The sequence below is a fragment of the Acomys russatus genome, chromosome 12 (assembly GCF_903995435.1).
Source record: "Acomys russatus chromosome 12, mAcoRus1.1, whole genome shotgun sequence".
NCBI lineage: Eukaryota > Metazoa > Chordata > Mammalia > Rodentia > Muridae > Acomys > Acomys russatus.
Window position 1 is genome coordinate 9641384 of NC_067148.1, and position 24322 is coordinate 9665705.

The window sequence follows — 24322 nt, forward strand, 5'->3', positions numbered from 1 at the left end:
TTTCTTATTGACTTCAGCCCCGAGTTTGATTATTTCAAGCTGTCTACTTCTCTTGGGTGTTTCTGCTTTTTTTCCCTAGGGCCTCCAGATGTGTCATTAAGTTGCCTAGATGAGATTTTTCCAATCTCTTTATCAAGGCACTTAGTGCTATGAACTTTCCTCTTAGCAGTGTTTTCAATGTATATTGTATCTCCATTTTCATTGAATTTTTAGGAAGCCCTTAATTTCTTTATTTCTTCTCTGACCCAGTTGTCATTGAGTAGAGTGTTATTCAGTTTTCATGTGTGTAGGCTTTATGTTATTTCTGTTGTTGAAGTCCAGCTTTAAGGTATTATTTCAATCTTCTTGAAACTATTATGGCTAACTATGGTCAATTTTGGAGAGGGCACTATGAGACGCTGAGAAGGTATAATCTTTTGTGTTTGGGTGAAAAGTTCTGTAGATATCTGTTAGATCCATTTGATTCATGACATCAGTTAGTGTCACTATTTCTCAGTTTAGCTTCTGTTTCGTTGACTTATCCTTTGGTGAAAGTGGAGTGTTGAAGTCTCCCACTATTAATGTGTGGGGATTGGTATATAATTTAAGCTTTATTAATATTTCTTTTACAAATGCGGGTGTCCTTGTATTGGGGGCGTAGATGTTCCGAATTGTGATGTCATCTTGGTTGACTTTTCCTTTGATAAGTATGAAGTATCCTTCCTCATCTCTTTTGATTTTGTTTGATAGTCTATTTTATTAGACATTAGGATGCCTACGCCAGCTTGCTTCTTGTGTCTGTTTGCTTGCAATACCTTTTTCCAGCCTGAGGTAGTATCTATCTTTATGGCTGGGATGTGTTTCTTGAATGCAGAAGAATGTTGGGTCTTGTTTATGTATACATTCTGTTAGTCTGTGTCTTTTTATTGGAGTTGAGACTATTGATGTTGAAAGACATTAATGATTAGTGACTGTTAAGTCTCTTGATTTTGGTTGGACTAGAGTGTTTGGTTGTTTTGCTGCAGTGAAGCTATCTATTTCCTGTGTTACCCTGCTTGTAGTTTGTCACTTTGGGCTGGAGTTTTCCTTGTAGTAACTTCTGTAGGGCTGGGCTTATGGATAGGTACTGTTTGAATGTTTTTGTCATGGAATATCTTGTTTTCTCCATCAATGGTTATTGAAGGTTTTACTGGGTATAGTATTCTGGACTGGCATCTGTGGTCTCTTAGGGTTTGCAGGACCTCTGCCCAGGCCCTTCTGGCTTTTATGGTCTTTGATGAGAAGTTGGGTATAATTTTGATAGGTTTGCCATTATACTTGGCATTTTCCCCTTGCCGTTTTTAATATTTTTCTTTGTTCTGTATATTTTGTGTTTTGATTATTATGTGGCAAGAGGATTTTCTTTTCTGTTCTATTCTATTTGGTGTTCTGTAGGCCTCTTGTATGTTTATATGCATCTCTTTCTTTAAATTGGGGGAAATTTCTTCTATGATTTTGTTGAAAATATTTTCTGGGCCTTGGAGCCAGGCATCTTCTTTTCCACAATTCCTATCATCCTTACATTTCATCTTTTAATGGTGTCCTTGAATTCTTGGATGGTTTATGTCATGAATTTTTCAGACTTAACATTTTCTTTGATGGTTGCATCAAATTCTTCTATTGTATTTTCTACATCTGAGACTCTTTCCTCCATCTTTTGAATTCTGTTAGCTTATCCCTGAATTTCCTGTTTTCTTCTCTAAGTTCTCTTGTTCCTGGCTTTCTTCTGTCTGCACTTTTATCATTGTTTCCATTTTCATCTTCAGATCTTGAACCATTTTATCAATTTCCTTCATCTGAATGCATTTTCCTGAATTTCTTGCAGAGAGTTCTTCATTTACTCTCTATAGGCTTCTGTCATGGTCTTTTTAATGTCCTCAATCTGTTTGGCTGCATCTTCCTCTATTGTTTATGGATTTTATTTGTTTCGTCCATTACCATCGTCATTATCAAGTATTCGAGGTAATTGTTCTTGTGCTTCAGTTGTGTTTGAGTTCCCAGGATTGAATTCTTTGGGATAACTGATGCCAAATTCTTTTGGCTTTGTTGTGTTTTTACACTAGCCTTTAGTCATCTTGATGTTTCTGATGTTGGGAGATAGTTTCTGGTGTCCTTCACTGGTCATTGAAAGTAGTTCATTGGTGAGTGTCTACAGGTGGCTATCAGGGAATCCATACCTGGATCAGGCAAGTGACCTGTTTTCAGCTCCAGGGACTTTGATCCATATCCTGGGCTCCCCACTGGGCCACCAGAGGCTGGTGTTGGTGCTCTGCAGGCCAAGGTTCAGTCCAAGGTAGTGTAGGTACTAACTATCTTTGGCTGGGCTTTGGAGACTCTCACCTCAGCCACAGGGGCTCTGGGGCATCGGTTCAGTCTGCTAGAGAGTGGGGATACCACCTCCTGGCTTACTGTGGTTGGCTAGGCTTCTGTCAGTGTTCTCTCAGGCGGTGGAGCCTCAGTTCAGTCTTCTAGGAGAATGTGTCTACAGCTGCCTGGACCCCCCGCGTGGGCCCTTGGGTCCCTCTGTGGACTGGTGGGGTTACTTTCACTTTTTTTGAGGGTTAGTCTTGAATCTTTTCTTAATGTTCAATACTTTGTCCATTAAACAAGCTTGACAATCCTCTAGACTACCCCATTACAATACAGAAGCCAGAGCTTTGTTAATGCTAGGCAAGCACTCAACAATTGAGCTACATCCACAGCCCATGCTTTAAAAAATTACTCTTTTATGTATATGAATATTTTGTCCACATGTAAGTCTTTGTACCATGTGCATACTGGGCACTGTGGTAGCATCAAGAGGGCATTAGAACCCCTGGAACTGAAGTTAATCATGGGTGCTGGGAACCTAACCCTTGTCCTCTGGAAGAAAAGCCAGTGTTCTTAACTGCTGAGCAATCTCTTTAGCCCCCACCTTTTATTTTTAGATCTCAACTAAAAAATAAATTTAAAATAGTTCAAAAGTGCCAGACATGGTGGTGCATGCCTTTAATCCCAGCACTCAGGAGGCAGAGACAGGCATATCACTGTGAGTTTGAGACGAGCCTGGTCTACAAAGCAAGTCTTGGACAGCCAAGGCTACACAAAGAAACCCTGTTGCAGACAAAAAAATTGAAAAATATAAATTAAAACTGGAAAACTGCTCTAGGAAAACAACTAGAGGATTGTGTTAGTAGCTCATGAATGTAGTAAAAATATTTTTGAAAGTAATATGGAAAGATCCAACTGAACACAAGGACAAAGAATCATATGTCAGGGTAAATAAATCTAGAGGACAGGGTATTGACAAAACTGAAATGAAGAGGACCCAGTTAAGAACTAGCAGAAGACCCTTAGGGTTTGGCTAACAATTTACCCAGTCTTGGATGGATATCTCAGATAGTTTGATGGTTACTACTGATGGTCAACTTCACAAGATCTAGGGTTACCTGGAAGATAAGCTGCTAAGGAATCATCTAGATGAGGCTAGCCTCTTGGCTGGATTATGCTAACAGAGGTATATACTGGCTAGGGCTTTTTTTTTGTCATCTTGACACAAACTCAGACCATCTGGGAAGAGGGAATCTTTTTCTTTTTAAATGAGCTTTTACCTGGGCTAAGCTTATATTACCCCCTAAGCTATCCTCCAATAACCCACAGTCTCCAACTCATTCCGTCTGCTTCTAATAATTTCTATTTGGGCTACCTCTCATCTATAATCCCAAAATACTTGCTATTGTTCTGCATTTCTTTTCATGTGGAACTTCAGAGTCCCGGGAAGAGGGAATCTTAATTGAGACAATGCTTCCATCAGATTGAACTGTATATACATCTATGGGGCCTTTAATGAATGATGTGAGAGGGCCCAGACCACCGTGAGTGGGGCCTCTCTTGGGCAGGTGGCCCTGGGTTGTAGTAGAAAGCAGAGTGAGGAAGCCATGAATGCAAGCCAGGGCCTCTTCTTCAGCTCCTGCTTCTATGTCTTGCCCTGAGCTCCTGCTCTGGCTTTTCTCAGTGACGGACTACAAAGTGTAAGCTGAAACAAGCCTTTTCAGCTTAAAGTTGGCTTTGGTCAATGTTTAATTATGGCAACAGAAACCTAACTAAAGCAATGTGGGAAGACCGACCCTGAGTGTACATATCACAACTCAATGGGTTAGGGTTCTGAACTGAATAAAAAGGGGAAGTAAACAGAGTATTAGCTCACATCTCTCTGAGCTTCCTGACTGAGGATGCAATGTGACCAGCTGCCTCAAGCTCCTCTTATCGTAACGTCTTTTCCATGACAAGACTGTAGTCTCAAACTGTAAGTCCTTAAGTAGAGTTTGTCAGCTACTTGTTACAGTGTGACAAACCATTAAGGTGGAGGTTGGGAAGATCAAAATGCCAAGAGACATGTGGACCATGGGTGCTTATTTCAGGAAGTTTCAGAGGGACAAGGAACTCAATCATTAGAATCTAGTCATTTTATATTCTGGGAGAGAATCTGGCTGCATTCTGCCTGTGTCTTGATAACTTGAGTAAGGCTTAATTCAGGAGTAACAAACTAACACCTTTGGTGGAGAAAATTTCAAGGCAGGGCATCTTTCAGTCTGTGGCATGGCTGCTTTTCAATGCCCTTATTCATATTGATAGTAAGTCAGTAAAAAGGGCCAAAAAATGAACTTTAGCAAGTTTAAAAATGTGAGCAAAATTTAAAATGTGGACTTAGAGAATGCAGATGACAAAGCATCTAATTGTTATAATACAAACATTATTCTTCAATAGGACAACAGGAAAGGAGAATTGAAGACAAGACTCCACAAAATGCTCTAACTTATAACATGCACATTTATGAGAAAGGAGAAAATCTGAACTGAGATAACCACAGAAGGAGATTCCTGCTACAAACACCCCCACCCCACCACCCCCAAAATACACACGCACGCACACACACACGCACGGTCAAGGAAAGTGATTTTGTAGATTCAGCCACTAAGGCATACAGACATTGCTACAACTGCGATCTAAGGAGGCTGGATTCCAATCTGTTCTGGAAGCAGAACTTTGTGACACTTGTTTTGCAGACATGAAAGATATGAGCTTCATCAGGGGAGGTTACAGGGTTTTGTTCCACAGATTTTGAGTGCCATGGAGGTCAGGCACTGTGTGGCAGGGTCACAATTCTTGAAGAGACTTTTGAGAAGCTATTTTGTGGAGCTGTGGAGGTAAAGTCCAAGTTGTGATGTAGACTCTAGGGTGCTGGAGGCTAGGACCATGGGATGTCTACCAATGAAAGCTGTAGACAAAATGGACCAGTATAAGAGTGTAGTTATGTGTGCTGCAGCCAGTGAGCTGGAGGCGAAGGGTTATTAATGTACCTTGGAGTTCATATGATTTCATCATGAGCTCCAGATGATGAACATGGAACTTAAGAATTTGGATTTTCTAGGCGTAGGTTTTTGGTTTTTCTTTGGTCTGATCTTTCCTGTGCTATGTCCCTATTATTCCCTTTTGGAATGGGAATATTTACTCTGTGCCATTATATATTAGGTATGTAACTTACTATTTACTTGTCCATGGGATTAAGGTTAAAAAGAAGATTGCCTGATACTCGGAAGAGACTCTGAACTTAAACCTTTAAACTGTTTTTGGAACTTTTAAAGACTTAAGTTGGAGCCAATACATTTTATATTATGAGATGGCCATTAGTCTATGGGGAGGAGTAGAAGATTATGGCTTAAGAGTGATGTGCTTTGTCAAAAATCAAGTGACCAAATGTGTGTGGATTCATCTCTGGGTCTTCAATTCGATTCCATTGATCCACCAGACTATTGCTGTGCCAGTACCATGCTGTTTTTATTACTGTTGCTCTATAGTACAGCTTGAGATTGGGTATGGAGATTCCTCCGGAGGATCTTTTATTGTATAGGATTGTTTTTGCTATTCTGGGCTTTTTGTTTCTCCATATGAAATTGAGAACTGATCTGGCCGATGGACAGGACATTCTTCACCGTTGAGTGGAGAGTGGGGTCTGACTTTCATGAGAATTCTGGTGCCCCATTTTTGGTCAGATCCCCTTGATGGGGAGGCCTGGTGGCACTCAGAGGAAGGATAGCAGGTTACCAAGAAGAGACTTGATGTCCTATGAGCATATACAGGGGGAGGAAGTCCCCCTCAGTCACAGTCATAGGGGAGGGGAGTAGGGGGAAAGCGGGAGGGAGAAAGGAATGGGAGGATACAAAGGATGGACTAACAATTGAGATGTAATATGGATAAATTAATAAAATATTAAAAAAAGAGTGATGTGCTTGGCTATTGTCTTACTTTCTATTGATGTGCTAAAACATCATGACCAAAAGCAACTTTAGGTAGAAGGCATTTATTTCAGCTTATAAATATCAGGGCAATACCTTGGAGGCAGGAACTGACTCAAAGGCATAGAGGAATACTTTTCACTGGGTTGCTCCTTATGGCTTGCTTAGCTTGCTTACTTATACAACCAAAGATCACTTTCTTATCTCACATAAATTATCACCCTAGATCACTTTCTAATATAACCCAAGGCACCACCTACAAGGGGCTAGACACTCCTCATCAATTACTAATTAAGAAAATGTCCCATATGTTTGCATATAGGCCATTCAATGGAGGCATTTTTATCCATTGTGTTTTCTTTTTTTCAGACAACACTAGTTTGTGTCAAATTGACAAAAAGCCATCCAACCATGACGGCTATGAAGTTGACAAGGGATGGATTTCTCATGGTTATATTGTCAACTTCACAGGATTTAGTATCACTGAGGAGACAAGCCTCTAAGGAATCATTTAGATGGGGTTGGCTGCTGGTATGTTTGTGATAATCTAGATTAGATTAACAGAGGATAGAAAGACCAACCTTCAGTTGGGGTGGGGCTACTCTAAGGGTAGAAGTCTTGGACTGAAGAAAACAGAGAAACCAAGCTGAGCACTAGCATGTATCTCCCTCCACCTGACTGTGTATGCAGTGTAGCCAGCTGCTTCAGGTTCATGGAGCTCCTGTCACCATGAAATCCTCTCACAGTGAACTGTAACTTCAAATTGTGAACCAAAACACCCACTTCTTTCTTAGATGTTTGTCAGGTGTTTTGTTACAGCAATGAAGCAAGTAACCAGTACAGATGCAAACCAAAGCTTCTACCTTATCTCAAGCTTCCCTTTCCAAGGTTACCATCACATGTACTTTATAGTGGCCCAAAAATCATTAATGGAAATGCCCAGAAGCAAACAATCTATCTGTCCCAAATTGCTTATGCTATCTCATTCCAACATGTTCCAGATGTGAACCATTGTACTGCCCATCATATCCATACTGCATATTCCCACAACTACTGAGTTATGTATTTGCTGTGTTATCAAATTAGCGCTGTGTATATATAGCATTTGGTACTATCTGAGCTTTGAGGCATCTACTGGTGTCTGGGAACAAATATCGTATGGATAAGAGCATCTACTGTGTTTTGAATAGAAAACACTAAAGAAACACTAATTTTTGGAATATAAGATAATACTTATCTTTCACTCATATGCATTCCCAAAGCAGGCAAAATAAAAATGTTAATAGAGTATGGAGCACAGTATAAAACCCTACTGCTTACTCTTGTCCTCACAGTGGAGGAAGATGCTCTTCAAAACATGTTTAGAAAATATTCTGCGACAGCCTGGGAAAAGATCTTCACCAAGCCTACATCTGACAAAGGTCTAATATCCAAAATATATAAAGAACTCAAGAAATTAAACACCACCAAAACAAATAACACAACTGAGAAATGGGGCTCAGAACGAAACAGAGAATTCTCAACAGAGGAATATCAAATGGCTGAGAAACACTCAAAGAAATGCTCAACGTCTTTAGTCATCAGAGAAATGCAAATCAAAATGACTCTGAGATTCCATCTTACATCCATCAAAATGGCTAAGATCAAAAACTGAAGCGATACCACATGCTGGTGAGGATGTGGACAAAGAGGAACACTCCCTCATTGCTGGTGGGAATGCAAATTAGTATAACCACTTTGGAAATCTATCTGGCGCTATCTCAGAAAACTGGGAATAGGACTTCCTCAAGACCCAGCTATTCCACTCCTTGGAATATACCCAGAAGCGCCAGCACACAACAGGGACATATGCTCAACCATGTTCACAGCGGTCTTATTCATAATAGCCAGAACCTGGAAATAGCCTAAGTGTCCCTCAGTAGAAAATTGGATAAAGAAACTGTGGTACATTTACACTATGGAATACTACTCAGCTATTAAAAACAAGGAATTCTCGAAATTTGTGAACAAATGAATTGAACTAGAAATGACCATACTGAGTGAGTTAACCCAGAAGCAGAAAGACTCACATGGTATATACTCACTTATATCTGGACACTAGCCCAAGGGGCATGTCCCATGAAAGTCTTCACTTATCAGCAAAGTGGGACAGAGGGGAGGACATCCTATTGGGACTTTAGGTGAGAGAAGCATGGGAGAATGGGGAAATAGAAGAATCCAGAGGGTCCTAGAAATCTACAAGAAGATCATTATGATGGGCGGTTCTGGGCCCAGGGGTCCTGCTCAAACTACGGCACCAGCCAAGGACTATATGTACAGTAAACATTGAACCCTGACCGAGATCTAGCCAATGGACAGGACATTCTCCACAGGTGAGTGGAGAGTGGGAACTCACTTTCACATGAACTCTGGTGCCCCATATTTGATCACGTCCCCTTGAGGGGGCCCTGGTGGCACTCAGAGGAAGGATAGCAAGCTACCAAGAAGAGATCTGATGTCCTATGAGCATATACAGGGGAGGAGAAGGTCTCCCTCAGTCACAGTCATAGGGGAGGGGAGTAGGGGGAAAGCAGGAGGGAGGGAGGAATGGGAGGATCCAAAGGATGGGATAACTATTGGGATGTAATATGAATGAATTAATAAAAAATAAAAATTAAAAAAGGAAGCAAATAAAAAAAGAAAATATTCTGTAAAGGATTATGGTTTCATAAATCAAATTTTGCACTACAAAATGTAGGGTGTCCATCTAAGTGGTCTGGATTTTTTAAGGGGCAGAGGAGAGAGAGAGAGAGAGAGAGAGAGAGAGAGAGAGAGAGAGAGAGAGAGAGAGAGAGAGAGAGAGGAGAGAGAGAGAGACACAGATAGACAGACAGACAAGAGACGGAGAGGGAGAGAGAAACAGATGTCCAACTAGAATGACGATAGACTCAGGAGACTCAGACTGCAGAGAAAATGCTCAAACCAAGAATGGAAACATATAATTTTGATATGAAAAACGTGTGCTATATGATATTTTCCCTCAAAAATACTTAAAAATTTTGACTATCATGGCAACTAAAACATAACCTTACACAGTAATTAATAAGATTTTAAAGAAGTTTTTGTACATGTATATATTTTATGTTAAGCCTATTTCCTCTTATAGCACCCAATTCTTTTTTATTCTCACTCTTCCACCCTAATGTTAGTCCCATCTGTTTAGTTTTATTTTCATTTTATATCACACACACACACACACACACACACACACACATATATATATAAATAAAATAAAGTCTAGGAACTACAAATGAGAGAAAACAGAGTATCTGTCTTTCTAAAATTGCCCAATTCACTCAATATGATTGCTGAAAATTGTATCCAATTAATAACTAAGTCTAATTACTTTCACTGCTCTTCCACCTCAGACAGTCACTTTGGCTACTAAGAACTTATGGCAAACCCAGTATTAAAGTAGCCCACAGGTGTTTGATCAATCTAGTTTAATAATTAATAATTAATATCAATCTAGTTTGATAATCTAGTTTAAACTAAAAGCAGATTAGAAAGAAATAGAAACACACTAAAAGAATACATATTACATTTCACATTATGCTTGAAGAAGATGAATTAACCAGAAAGTGAGTTAATCCAAAGGTCATTCAACTATGTTCTATAGGCCAAATCCCACAAGAGTTGCAAGCAGAGTGGTGGTTACCAGACTTGGGAGAATAGGTGTGGTGGTCTGAATGATGGTGGCCCCCATAGGCTCATGTATTTGAATGTTCGGTTCCCAGTTAGTAGAACTGTTTGACAAGGATTAGGTGTGGCCTTGTTTTAGTGTGTGTGCTTCTGTGGGTGGGCTTTGCGGCCCTGACCCATCTTGCTCTTTCTGCCTCCTGTCTGTGGATCAGAATTTAAGTACTGCTCCAGCACCATGCCTGCTGGCCACCATGATCTCCACCATGACGATCATAGACTAACCCTCTAAAACGGTAGGCAAGGCCCCAATTAAATGTTTTCTTCTGTAAGATGCCTTGGCCAGGCGTCTCTTTCACAGTGATAGAACAGTAACTAAGATAGGAGAAGGAAAAGTAGAGAAGTGTTGGTCAGTGGGTACTGAGTTAGTTAAGATTTAGTGTGCTATTACAAAGTAGATAAAGATAACAATAAAAGTGTGTGGGAGGATTACAGGCTCAAGACTAACTTGAGTTATATAACTAATTAGTGTCTCAAAAACATTCTTGGAAGCATTAAATAACCTAGATTTAAAAACGTAAGTACAGCATGATATAAAAATGAATGTATCCTCTGCCTAAAAAAAGGGCAAGCTTGTATGCAGGCAGAGTTGGCATCCAAACTCTGCCAAGACAGGGTAAGCCAGTCCTCAATAATTCCTGCCTCACAAATATGTCTGTCAGATATATTGGGCCAGAAGGCTGAAGAAGATGCTCCAACGTTATAGAGAGTTTTGGGTGACTATTCAGGTAGAAAACTGTCTCTGTCATCTTTTTATTTGGAAAGCTACTAACCTGCACTCCCAGCATACTCAGATAATCAAGTTTACTCCTCAAGTCTCTGAGGGAGCTGAAGACCAGGTAACTTAGTTTTACAATGGAGCTTAATTGTTTAGGGGTTAAGATGTTTTCAGGTCTAGATAGGTGTTCTAAGTTGATAATGACAATATGTAATGGAGACTGATTTACATTCAGAAATTTAGATGCACCAAGATAGTAAAGCTGTCTTCTTCAAGGCTGTCAAATACAAATATTCAAAACACTAAGAATGTAACATTTATATAATTCCTGATTGTGTCACGGTTCTTCTTGCCATAGGTAATCTACTGTATATATATGTAATAATATAAATGTATATGTAAAAAGTAATTTAAAAATGCATGCATCCACCCAATGTCATGCATAACCAATCAATCAATGTAAAAAAAAAAATGAATCAAGGAAGCTTGCTTTCCTTCTATCTACTTTTCTTACTCTTGTAAGCAATGCTTCTCAACCTGTAGGTTGCAACCTCTTTGGGGGGAGTCACATAATCATATATCCTGCATATCAAACATTTATATTAAATTCATAACAGCAACAAAATTATAATTAAGTAGCAATGAAATAATTTTATAGTTGTGGGGGGTCGCCACAACATGACAAAGTTTATTAAAGGATCACAGCAGTAGGAAGGTTGAGAACCACTGTGTAAGGCTACGGTGGGAAGACAAGACACCTGCAGAGGCAAATGTAGGTACCTTGATTTCCCAGCCTTCAAAGTGGAGAAATGAACATGTGTTGCTTAAGCAACCCAGCTCATGATATAGTTGGTAGAGAACTTGAACTAAGGCAACTTTGTGTTGAGGAAGTAATTACTGGTCATAAAAAGTCAAAGTCAAAAGTTACAGTTTACTAGAAATCTTGAGAAGTGAAAAAGGAATAGTGCTTTGCGACTAAAAAGAATAGAAGCAACAAAAAAAGAGAATTAGGAAGATATAGTTAAAGAAATTCTTTCTTATAAAAACTTGCCCAAAGTAAATTGAAGTGACAGAATAATACAGAAGCTCACTCTTTTCAGCTGGCTATGTGGCCCAGGCTGGCCCACGATATGTGATCCTCTTGCCTTGACTCAGCATGTGTTAGGATTAGAGATGTGTGCCAACATCACTAGCAACTGTGAGGGTTCTTAACTATTTTAATGTATTCATTCTGTGAGCTCTTTCAGCAGTCCACTGGGGCTACCAGAATTATTCTCAGGATATTTTCAAATACCTAAAAATAAATACCTAAGATTATGTTACAGTTTGAATATGAGCCATCCTTCTCAGGCTTACTGCTGAAGGACTGGTCTCCAGATTGTGGCACTATTTTGGGAGACTCTGAAAACCTTAGGAGGTGGGGCCAAGTTGAAAAAAGAATGCTATTGTTGATATTTGGGACTGCATTTTGTCACAGGGCTCCCATTCTCTTTTTTCTGTTTCTTGTCCACCATGAGGTGAATAGTCTGTGCAGAATCAACAGACTGACTGAATATTCTGAAACCATGGCAAAAATATGTCCTTCCTTTAAGTTGTTTAAATCAGATATTTCCCCCCATAGTGACAAGAAGTATGATACAGAAGAAATTTGGTATCAGGGAAGTGGGGGTACCAACCGAGCAACATCCACAGAACCTACCTTGAGTATTACTGCTGACTTAACTTTTGAACAATGTTGGAAGTGTTAACATTATGGGAATTTTTGGAGATGGACTAAATACATTTTTCATTATCAAACAGATGTGGTCATTAGGTCCAGGGAAAAATGGTAAAGTTTGTATATGAATTGTTTCACCCAGGTTCATTATAGAAGAATTGGTTTTTAGCTAGTGGCATTATTTTAGTAGGCTCTAAAAACTTTTGGAGGTGAGGTTTAGCTAGAAGGACTAGGTGACTGGGGGTATGTATTTGTGGGCTGTATCGTGCCCACTACTTCCTGTCCACTATGATATTTTGCCTCATCATTGTTCTAGGATAAGTGGAGCCAAAGATTATGGATAGAAATATCTGAGACCAATATCAAGCCAAAATAAAATTTTCATCCCTCAAGTTTTTTGTTAATCATTTGTCACAAGAAAACTCTGATTATTAACATTAAAGAAATTGGAAGGGAAACAAAGCTGGAATGCACTTCTTTTTGTAGACTCATGATGCTTGTGTCTGTCTCTGGATCAGAATAAGATTCAATGTCCAAGGCTGTAAAGTTGGCTCAGTGGTTAAGAGCATTTGTTACTCTTGCAGAGGACTTGGATTCGATCCTCAACACCAACAAACAACTGATGACCTCTGTGGCATCAGGTACACAGGTTGTGCACATACACACATAAAGACATAATACTTATACATGTAAAATAAATCTTTAAAAAAGCCCTCAATGTAGAATCTTAGTAGCTATTTTTCTCGAACCCGGAAATTTAATATAATTGGAGCAGTAACACCATCAAGAATCACTATGGCATTCTTTCTTGATACAAAGAAATTGAAGATGGTATACGGACCTTATATTTTAATCTGTCATCATTAATATTTCAAAGTATAAAAAGTGATGTAACGTTCAGATTGGCTCTTTGGAGGCCATCTTAGATTTAATTTCAACATATTCGGAAGAGCAAAAACAAAAAATTGAGAAGCTACACATTTGCTTAACAGCAGCAAGTCCATTATGAATGTAATTAAAAACTTAATGTCCTAGTTATTTTAGAGAATCTGATGGAGACAGCATATATTGAAAGAATCCAAGTTACAGTGGTTTGATTTATGATTATGTTGACTTAAGATAGTGCAGAGGTCATACTCAGTAGAAATCATAGTTCTAGTTTAAAGTTTTGATTTTTCCAGGACTCAATATGTATCATGCTATCCTTAATGTTGGGCACAACTTCTTGTAATCCACACAATCACAAGGGCACACCTGATACCCTGTAGTGTATTTATTGAGTTGCTAAGCTGATATTTGGTAGGTGAGGTGTATTAAATATATTTTTGAGTTACATGTAATTAAAAAAATCTATTTATGTGTATGAGTGGTTTGTCTCCATGTATATAAGTTCACCAGATGCATTCCTGGTACCAACAGTGGTCAGAAAAAGGTGTCAGATCCTGTGGGACTGGAGCTATAGATGGTTGTGAGCTACTGCGTGGGCACTGGGAATCAAACTCACGTCCTCTGCAAGAGCAGCAAGTGCTCTTAACTGCTCACCACCACTCCAGCTCTTACATTTTCATCTCTGGATGTTTTTGGGGGTACCCAATTTTGTAAATTGAGGAACATCTCTGTATCATTGCCTTTAGTGTGCCATATGTATGTAAACAGTTTTCTACTGAACCCAAACATTTCTGTTTACTTCCAGTTGACAATTTAAACACCCTGGTTTCTTAAGATTATGATGCTTTTTTCTGTTTTAGATTTTCATAAACAAGAAAGTTTTATGCACATAGAACCTATGCATTTTTAGTGTTTAACTACATGGTTAGTATTGTATAGTTCTATGAGTAAAAATATGCTACAGAATTAAAGGAATATTGCTCAACTTATGGAGAGCATGTATAATTTTATACTCTCTTGTCCTAGATACTATAAATCACAGGTTCCCCCCAGTTTTTGTCTCCTATAGCTGGATATAAGTCAACTTTAGCTTTTAAATAGATTTATAAGAAGTAATAATGATACTGAAATAAAAGTGTTAAAGAACATAGCGGTAGTAGAATATTTGGCAATTTTTAGGTGTGTGGCTATTCCACGGTAGAGGGAAACACTTATGTCAGTTCAAATCCCATTCTGACTTACTTCTGAATTATACTGTCTTTCCAAAGTGTTAGCCACTCAATGTGGGTACTGAAAATCTAAATGGGATCCTCTGCAAGATCAGTGTGTGTGCTCAACACCCTAATCTATCTCTGTGGCTCACATCTTTATTTTTTATTTTTTTATTTTTGGTTCTCTTTAACCTTTTTTTTACTACATTCTTTTTATTTTTAAAAATTATTTAATTAATTTATTCAGATTACAACTCAATTGTTATCCCATCACTGTATCATTCTGTTACTCCCTCCCTCCCACTTTCACCCTATTTCCCTTCCCTAGGTCTAACACCGAGGGGGGCCTCCTCCCCACTATATGACATCTTTTTTTAAATGGTAAAAGCATCCAAGGTTTTTCTTTTAGCTTACAAAACAAAAAACAAAACAAAACAAAAAAACCACTCCTGTGCTCCATAGTTACCCAACTGAGCAATAGACACCAGAACTTTCACTATTAAGTGTAACTTAGCACCTGTGATGATAAAAAAATTTTTTTGTTTATTTTATGTACATTGGTATTTTGCCTGAATTTCTGAGACATTGGATCCCCTGAAAGCGGGGTTACAGACAGTTGTGAGCTGCCATGTGGGCACTGGGAACGGAACTCAGGTCCTCTGGAAGAACAACTGGTGTTTTAACCACTGAGCCGCCTCTCCAGCCGCACCTGTGATGTTTTTACATGTCAACCTGAAATATCCCCAAATCACCTGAGAAGGGATTCTCAATCTGGGCTTGCCTAGACCAGGTTGGCATTTGGGTATGTTTGTGGAGAACTGTCTTGATTTTTAACTTACCCAACCTACTGTGGGTGCACCATTCCCTGGGCAGGGGCACTAAGCAAATAGCACACAAGGATGCATTTATTCTCTTTGTTCCTAACTGTGGATGTGATGTGGTAAGCTGCTTGAGTTCCTGAATTGACTTCCCTGAAACCTTCTAGGCTGTATGGAACTGTAAGCCCAAAAAACAAATTTCTCTTCAGATTCCTCTTTGTCAGGGTATTTTTTTATAGTGATAGTAATAACATTAGCACAATACTCACTGATCAGTTGTGCTGGTTAGTTTTAGGTGTCAACTTGACACTACCTACTTGGAAACAAAGTCCTAATGAGGAATTCTCTAGATCAGGTTGGCTTGTGGGTATATCTATTAGCGACTGCCTTGGCTGTTTATTGTTGTTGAAAGACCCAACCCATTTAAGGAGCTTATCCTTTAACACTACAAGAGTGAAGAAAGCTAGCTGAGCATGCAGACAGACAGACAAACAGACAGACAGACAGACACACTAAACCAATTAATGAAGGACATGCTTATCATCTTTCTGCTCTTGACTATGGGTGTCATGTAACTAGCTGTTTGAGTTCCTTTGTCTTTCTCAAAATGATAGACTATAACTTGAAATTAGGTACATTGAATGAACCATTTCTTTCATAACTTGTTTCTTATTTAGTGTATTTTATTGTAGCAACAAATGAAACTAGAACATTAGTATTCTCATCACTTTTAAAAGTGAACTGTGCATTGAGTGGAGAGTGGGGTCTGACTTTCACACGTACTCTGGTGCCTCATATTTGACCATGTCCTCTGGATGGGGTGGCCTGGTGGCACTCAGAGAAAGGATGGCAGGCTACCAAGAAGAGATTTGATACCCTATGAGCATATACAGGGGGAGGAGGTCCCCCTCAGTCACAGTCATAGGGGAGGGGAGTAGGGGGAAAATGGGAGGGAGGAATGGGAGGATACAAGAGATGGCATAACAATTGAGATGTAATATAAATAAGTTAATAAAATATATTTAAAAATTGAACGGTGCTTACAAAAATAAGAGCCAAAAGATTCAAACTCTAAAAAAGACACTTAGGTTTTTTAGTTCCAGGAAAATTTTAAATAGGAAGAAAATAGCTGATATTTCAAGTGCCCATCAATATTTTAGAAGTTAGTTTAATACGTCTTAGAAAAAAGATGTTTCTAATAATGTAACACTTGCATATTAAGATTTCTATGTTTATAATACAAATGCAGTACAAACAAAAGAGGATAATCTTCTCTGTAGTAAAACCTGTATAATAAAGCATTGCTGTGAAGTTCTCTAAAATTATGAAAGTAGTACTGGACTTCCTGTCCCTGAGACAGACACAGTTTTCTACTGAGAGCCACTAAATTACTATAAAACAATTAATTATATAACGTATAGGGCACTCTACCTTAAACTGGTACCTTATTGATAGAATAATTTCCAAGATGTGTGAGGCTGTGGGATCAATGTCTCTCACCACCAATAAATATTGGGTATAAAGCACATAGAAAACTCTACCTTTTATTGAAACACAAAAAGAAGTATAAAACTTCTTATACAATAGTCCCGCATTTCAGTTTTGACTTTGGAAAACTTATTAATTTTCCATGTTCAACAAAGAGTAACCCTATATCACTGCTTCTAAGAGTAAGGTGAGTGAGTTTCTATGTACAGTTTCTGATGTTACCTACTTAGAGATCTAACAGAACTAAGAAATGTGCATACTCTTTAAGTAGAAAAATAAAATTTTAATGAACATTCTTAGTACCATTTGCCACTATATGTCCCATTTGAATTATCATTTAAGCCATAATCTCAGTTATTTTAATTCTCCCTCTCTGCCCCTCCCCCCCTGACATGTGTATCCAATCCATCATGCACACACTCCCCCTCCCCCCCCTGACATGTGCATCCAATCCATCATGCACACACTCCCCTCCCCCCTGACATGTGTATCCAATCCATCATGCACACACTCCCCCCCCCCCCTGACATGTGTATCCAATCCATCATGCACACACTCCCCCTCCCCCCCTGACATGTGTATCCAATCCATCATGCACACACTCCCCCTCCCTCCCCCTGACATGTGCATCCAATCCATCATGCACACACTCCCCCTCCCCCCCGACACCATCCACACCCCCCCCCCCCCCGACATGTGCATCCAATCCATCATGCACACACTCCCCCTCCCCCCCCCCCGACATGTGCATCCAATCCATCATGCACACACTCCCCCTCCCCCCCTGACATGTGCATCCAATCCATCATGCACACACTCCCCCTCCCCCCCCCTGACATGTGTATCCAATCCATCATGCACACACTCCCCCCCCCCCCCTGACATGTGTATCCAATCCATCATGCACACACTCCCCCTCCCCCCTGACATGTGTATCCAATCCATCATGCACACACTCCCCCTCCCCCCTGACATGTGTATCCAATCCATCATGCACACCCTCCCCCCCCCCCCCTGACATGTGCATCCAATCCATCATGCACACACTCCCCCTCCCCCCCTGACATGTGCATCCAATCCATCATGCACACACTCCCCTCCCCCCCTGACATGTGCATCCAATCCATCATGCACACACTCCCCTCCCCCCTGACATGTGTATCCAATCCATCATGCACACACTCCCCCTCCCCCCTGACATGTGTATCCAATCCATCATGCACACACTCCCCCTCCCCCCTGACATGTGTATCCAATCCATCATGCACACACTCCCCCCCCCCCCCCTGACATGTGCATCCAATCCATCATGCACACACGCACCAGCATCAACGATCTTAACATTAGGGAAGTGTGTCTAGAAGATTCCTATAATGCTAGAAATGAAGCCTCTGTAAATGAGGCTCAGTAACATTCTAGATTTTAATGTGAAACTAAAATTGGGATCTTCTTTCATATGCACAGCACAGCGATGAGCAGTCACAGTAGAAAGGGGCTATGGTAGGGCAGAGGGAATACAGCTCAACACATATGATGTGTTATAAATGTGAGTGCAAAATAGCTATTTTCCTTCGTTTCACTGCAGAGTATACTTTTGTATTCCACTAAACTAAAATGGACAAAAAATCATATTACCATCAGAACAGCTAATCAAGTTGCAATTCTTTACTGGGATGAAGTCCATTTTTCTAACATGATGATCCAGAATCTCACTAAGAAACCCAACAATAAAGAGAATTCCCTGCTGCACAGCAGATGACCAGAACACAGAAAACATACACATGTATCTAATTAGACTATATTTAATTGGGTGATACACTATTTTTTTTTTTTTTTGGCCAGAAAACTGATTTAACAAATACAAATAATCCTTAAGCCTAAACTGGAGATTATGATCTGTTTCATCTCCCTACAAATACTATTCACACAGATAATCCTATGTGCCAAATCTAGAACAGGGAAAATTAAGATATAGAGAGTAGGATAAGGGTTACCAGGGACCGAACAGAGAGGCCAAAAGGGAAAGAGGAATAGTGTAATGAGAACAGAGTTTCTATTTGAGGTGATAAAAAAGTTTAGGAACGCTGGTAATAATTTTCACAGTATTGTGAATATAATTAAAGACACTTAAAATAGTTAAAATGATAAACTTAAGTTTATGTATCTCTATATCACAATAAATAAAGCATTTCACTGTGAGTGGTTTAGAACATTTAAAAATTAGTTAATCGGAATTATAATTAATTTAGAATTTATTTCTTCTATATAAAATGATTCACTAATTCTTTACTTTTGATCATAGATGGAATAAAAAATGTCCAGAGAATAATGGGATAAAAACAGAAAAAAACTCAATATGAACTCCTTACTTTAATTGGCTCAGGCTGCATCATGGGTGCAGGCATAGCAATGGCACTTGAAGCATAAACCTGGTGATATGCTGCTTGAGCTCCATGACCAGAATAAGGCTGTTACAAAAGAGGCATCAAGGAAATGGTAGAGAAAAGAGAGGTGTTACTCACATTTATTAAAATATTTATTCAGCACTTATTATGTGATGTTTTCTATCACATACAAAAATCCCATTCACTGCGTTTAATGAACTTATAGTCTAACCAAGAAAAAGAATTACTCTAAATCATCACATGTCCTGTCCCCACATGTGTGTGGGGCATGGGAGAAAAGGAATACTCAATTATGCTCAAGATGCTTGGTGAAGATGATCGTTAAAAAGCTCAGAGGTTAAGAGCACTGGCTGCTCTTCCAAAGGTCCTGAGTTCAATTCCCAGCAACCACACGGTGGCTCACAACCCTCTATAATGTAATCTGATGCCCTCTTCTGGCCTGCAGGTGTACATGCAGGCAGAACACTGTATACACAATAAAATCTTAAAAAAAAAAAATCTTAGTGGAGCTGATGTTTGGTTTAAAAGAACCGGGAACACAGTAAGGGACTGTGTAATCAAATCAGAGGTTAAATAAGAAAAACACTTCTTTTGGGAGACCTACTTTAAGTTGTTTGGTAGGCTGGAAAGAACATTAAATGCTAACAAGGAAAAAATAAGGCAGGAGAGCAATAAACTGAGGCCAGAGAGTTTAAGAGTGTAGTTAAGTGATTACAAATGCTGGTAAGGATGTGGAGAGAGAGGAATCATTTATACTGTTGGTGGGAGTATAAACTGGTACTGTCACCATGGAAACAAGTATAAAGTTTTCTCAAAAAATTAACAATAAAACTAGTATGAGACCTAGCTATACCAATCCTGAACATATCCTGTGATTCTATGTCCTATACAGAGATACTTGCATATTCATGTTTATTGCTGGTCTACTAATAATAGAAAGGAACTGGAATCAACCTGACTACCCATCAACAGATGAACACATAGTGAAATAAATTTATATTTAAAACAATAGATCCAAAATATTATCTAAAATGTACTGATTGTTAAATTATTGACATTGTAAGCATTTTAATACCATGTCTTTAAAACCTGATATAAAAACTAGTAAAGGAATTCCAGAAGAGGGCAGTATTGTGCAAACACAGCTATCTAACAGCTCAAACAGTTTGCTGTTCCTGAAAGGCTTATTTAGTAATTAGGATGCCGCTAAGGACCCCTCACAAAGGCAGCTTAGGTGAAAGATAATGAAATTGATTTCAGCAGGTGTGGGATAAAATGGCCCTGAACATCACAAACACTGGATACAGCTTCTCTTTTCAAGAGTTTTGGTTTGGAAAGGTAGAAGGTAGGGGGTCTGTGAAGGAATGTGTAAAAAGATAATAGTTACCTCTCAAATATGCTACAGAATATCCAGGGAATGCTGTATCAAACAGTTCTAAGTTTTAATACTGCAATATGGTTCCTTGCTGCCTTCACTTTTGCCAGACTGTGGAGGTTAAATAATCCCTTTAAGAATCACAGTGGAAGTTGAGTGGAGAGTGGGGACTGACTTTCACATGAACTCTAGTGCCCCATATGTGACCACGTCCACTTGATGGGGAGGCCTGGTGGCACTCAGAGAAGGAATAGGCAGGATACCAAGATGAGACTTGATAGCTTATGACCATATATAGTGGGGGAGGAGGTCCCCCTCAGTCACAGTCATAGGGGAGGGGAATAGGGTGAAAGCGGGAGGGAGGGAGGAATGGGAGTATATCCCTTATGGGATAACAATTGAGATGTTAATATGAATAAATTAATAAAAAAGGAAAAAAAAAGAATCACAGTGGAAAAAGAAAGAGTCACAGAGAAGTGGTGAAGCTGTGAGCCAAGGGAGAGAAATTGACATAAAATGCAAGCGAGAGAAACAACTCAGAGGATGGCTTGAGATCACTGAGAGGCAGGAAGTGAGGATTCCAGAGCACAATAGGTAGAAACTTGGACAAGACCAGGTTACCAAAGAAATACGAAAAAAACTCCCATAAGTTTATTTTCAGGGTTGGAGGCTAAGCTGGTTTCTGTGAACTGGTTTCCACTTCTGTGAAAGGGAAAGCAAAGATTTATTCTAAGACTGAAATGGGGAGGGGGGCAGTTTGTGGTCATAAAGGCATGTAGAAGTCTCTAGTGGTAATTGAGATAAATGACTCAGTGTATTCACACGCTTGCTTTTTTTTTTTTTTTTTTAAAACAGGAAACCTGAACATCACATTCACAACAAGAGCCCTGAAGGTTTTGTGTGAAAAACCCACTAAAACTAAAAACCATCCCAGTTTATTTATGAAATAATATATTAATAAGAGTAAGCAACAAAATAAGAGAATACAGGTATCATTATTAAGTTTGGAAATGCCATATAAAGTATAAGCTACACAGTCACAGCAGTATTTTAAGAAAAGCATTATCAGATTAAATAAGGAGCAAACACATACTGGTGATGACTACCTGATGACAGGGACTAAGAATATGGGTTAAAGCACAAAGTAGATTTTGGTGCAATATTTAATGTAAAGGAATTCTTACTTCACTTCCACCTCCATGGAAACCAGAAGGCAAGAAAACATCAAAAGACAAAGTTCTGAAATTTCATCATCAAGTAAATGAGAAAATATCTACATTTTCAGATCACAAACCATGTATAATGTGTATCTATGCTGTACAACTTGGACAAACATAAGGGAGGGTCCTGATGCTTTATTTATTCAGCAAGGATAAAGACTTCCCTATATGGCAATGAAAGATCTACCCAAATATTCCTTAGAGGCTTGTATGTTCAAGCTGAGGTAAAAATAAAGATCTCATTTTACAATGCTTATCAATTAGTGAGGGGAATCACATGCTTATCAATAAGTGAGGGGAATCGCTACAAGAAATGATGTCTATATGACTTTTTCTGCCTACTCTGTAGGCTTCTAGTTGAGGTGAAATAAGGTGAAGGTTAGAATACGCAGTAATTGTTACATCTCAGTACGAAGAACCTATGACAAGAAGAGATTAAGCTAGGAACTAAATGATCACCAGCAAGGCTATGGACAAAAAGGAAGGAACCTTTGACACAGTGGAGCGAATGTCAATCAGGACAGCTATTATGCAAAACGGTATGTGGATCTCTAAAGAATATTACTGTATGATTCAGCATATCCATCCTTCTGTATATACATACATATACACACACACACACATACACACACACATACACACACATACCACACACACAAAGGAAATGAACTTGTAACAGAGATTTTTGAACTCTTAAGCTCATTGCAGCATTATTCACAATAGCAAAGGAGCTGGAAATGTGGCTTAGTGATACAGTACTTGCTCAACAGTATACAAAACCTTGGATTTGCTTTTCAGCTCCAGAAAAAAATCCCCCAAACTATATTCCTGTCTTACACAATAGCAATGGTATAGAACCAACTTTAGTGTTCACTGATGGATGAGGAATATATGGGCTCTGAACAACAGAATAACATTCAGTCTTAAAAAGAAGGAAATTCTGTCAGCTGTGATATCATGGATAAGTGTGGAGGACATGATACAATGAAATAAGCCAGGTACAGAAAAATAAATGCTTCACAATGCTTTCTATGTGGAATCCGAAAAATCAAACTTGCAGAAGCAGAGATGAAAATCGTGTTTTTCACAAGTGGGGAGAAGGGTGAGAAGATGCTGCTCAGAGGGTACAGGCACAGATGGAACAGATGCTTTCTGGAGAGTCGCTGTACAGCACGGTGGCTATGGGTGATAACAATGGGCTATAAATGTGAAAACTGCTGAGAAATCTTAAATGCTTTTACTACAAACAAGCAGAAATGAATAACCACACGAAAAGATGAATTACCTTGACTGTGGTAATTCGTTTAGAATATATACAATTACAAAATATCATGTATTTCAATAGTTTCAGTACAATTTTTATACTCAGTTACATTTCACTAAATCTGGAAAAGAGGAAATACGAAAAGTAAATGAAAGGTGAGGCAAAGGATGAAGACATCCTTGTAAGAGCATGGAGAGTGAAAGCCAAGGCCCTGCTCAGGGCCCAGTCACAGCTCCCAGAGAGCCAAGCAAGCAGCGCGCCCGACTAGAGGCTGATTAAACCCCTGCATGGCTCTCGCCCATAGACACCACACTGAGGACGCGACTTAAAGACATTGCACATAGTGTTTATAATTTGTAGTTAATAATTTAACTTATTTTAGGAAGGCTTTTGGATTTTATATTGGTGTAAAGGTTGTATGCTTTTAAATGATAGACTTATTAACAACAAGAGAGCCTGGTGGGAAAATGAGAAGGTGCAAGTATTTGTTACTTTAAAACTTTTGAAGAAACTGTGATTCAGGAGTAGTGACCGAAAAGTTCTAATATGAAGCAACACTCTTAGAATAAAAATGGTAGATACAAACAAAAAAGAGAAAACATAAAATAAGCAATTTTAATGATGATCTTCAACACATAAAAAGAACTGAAAGTTAATACAAGGCAGTTATAGAACAATCACTTTACACTAACAGAGTTGGGAATGCATCTCATACAGTGCTTTTTTTCTAGAACCTATAGGACCCTGGGTTCAATTGCCAACACTGAACAAATGAAAAACAAAGAAAAAGATGAACATGTACCTCTGGAACTGAAGGTTCCATCAGAGACAGTGGAGGAGGAACACAGCCACCATCTTGTGCAATTTCTACTGGTTGATAAATAACCTCAGAAGGTTGCAGATATAAGAATGGAGCAGAAGAAGCAGGGGACTAAAATACAAAATGATCTGTGTTATTCAAATATGGTTATTTTCTGTTAATCCAGAATGATTTCCCTTAAAATGAAATGTATTATTTGCTGTATTGTTCCTAAAATTATTTTTTAGGGATGGCATACAATTGTATTAGAAATACACTAGGAAATCCAAATTGTCAATACTGATATTATTAAGGATATAATAGTTATTAAAGATATTATTCATGGTGAGTACTGCACGTTTATATTGCCTAAGAACCTCATACAGAA

At 38.9% G+C, this 24322-nt stretch overlaps 1 protein-coding gene across 1 annotated transcript in view; it reads right to left on the reverse strand.

Moving 5' to 3' along the window:
- Boll (boule homolog, RNA binding protein) overlaps positions 1-24322 on the reverse strand; it is a 93534-nt gene that overhangs the window by 26876 nt on the left and 42336 nt on the right. Inside the window, exons 9-10 of the mRNA XM_051153701.1 lie at positions 23938-24066; positions 19241-19339 (exon numbers count right to left, since the gene is read on the reverse strand). Of these exons, the coding sequence (XP_051009658.1) occupies positions 19241-19339; positions 23938-24066 (228 nt within the window). The remainder of the gene's footprint in view (positions 1-19240; positions 19340-23937; positions 24067-24322) is intronic.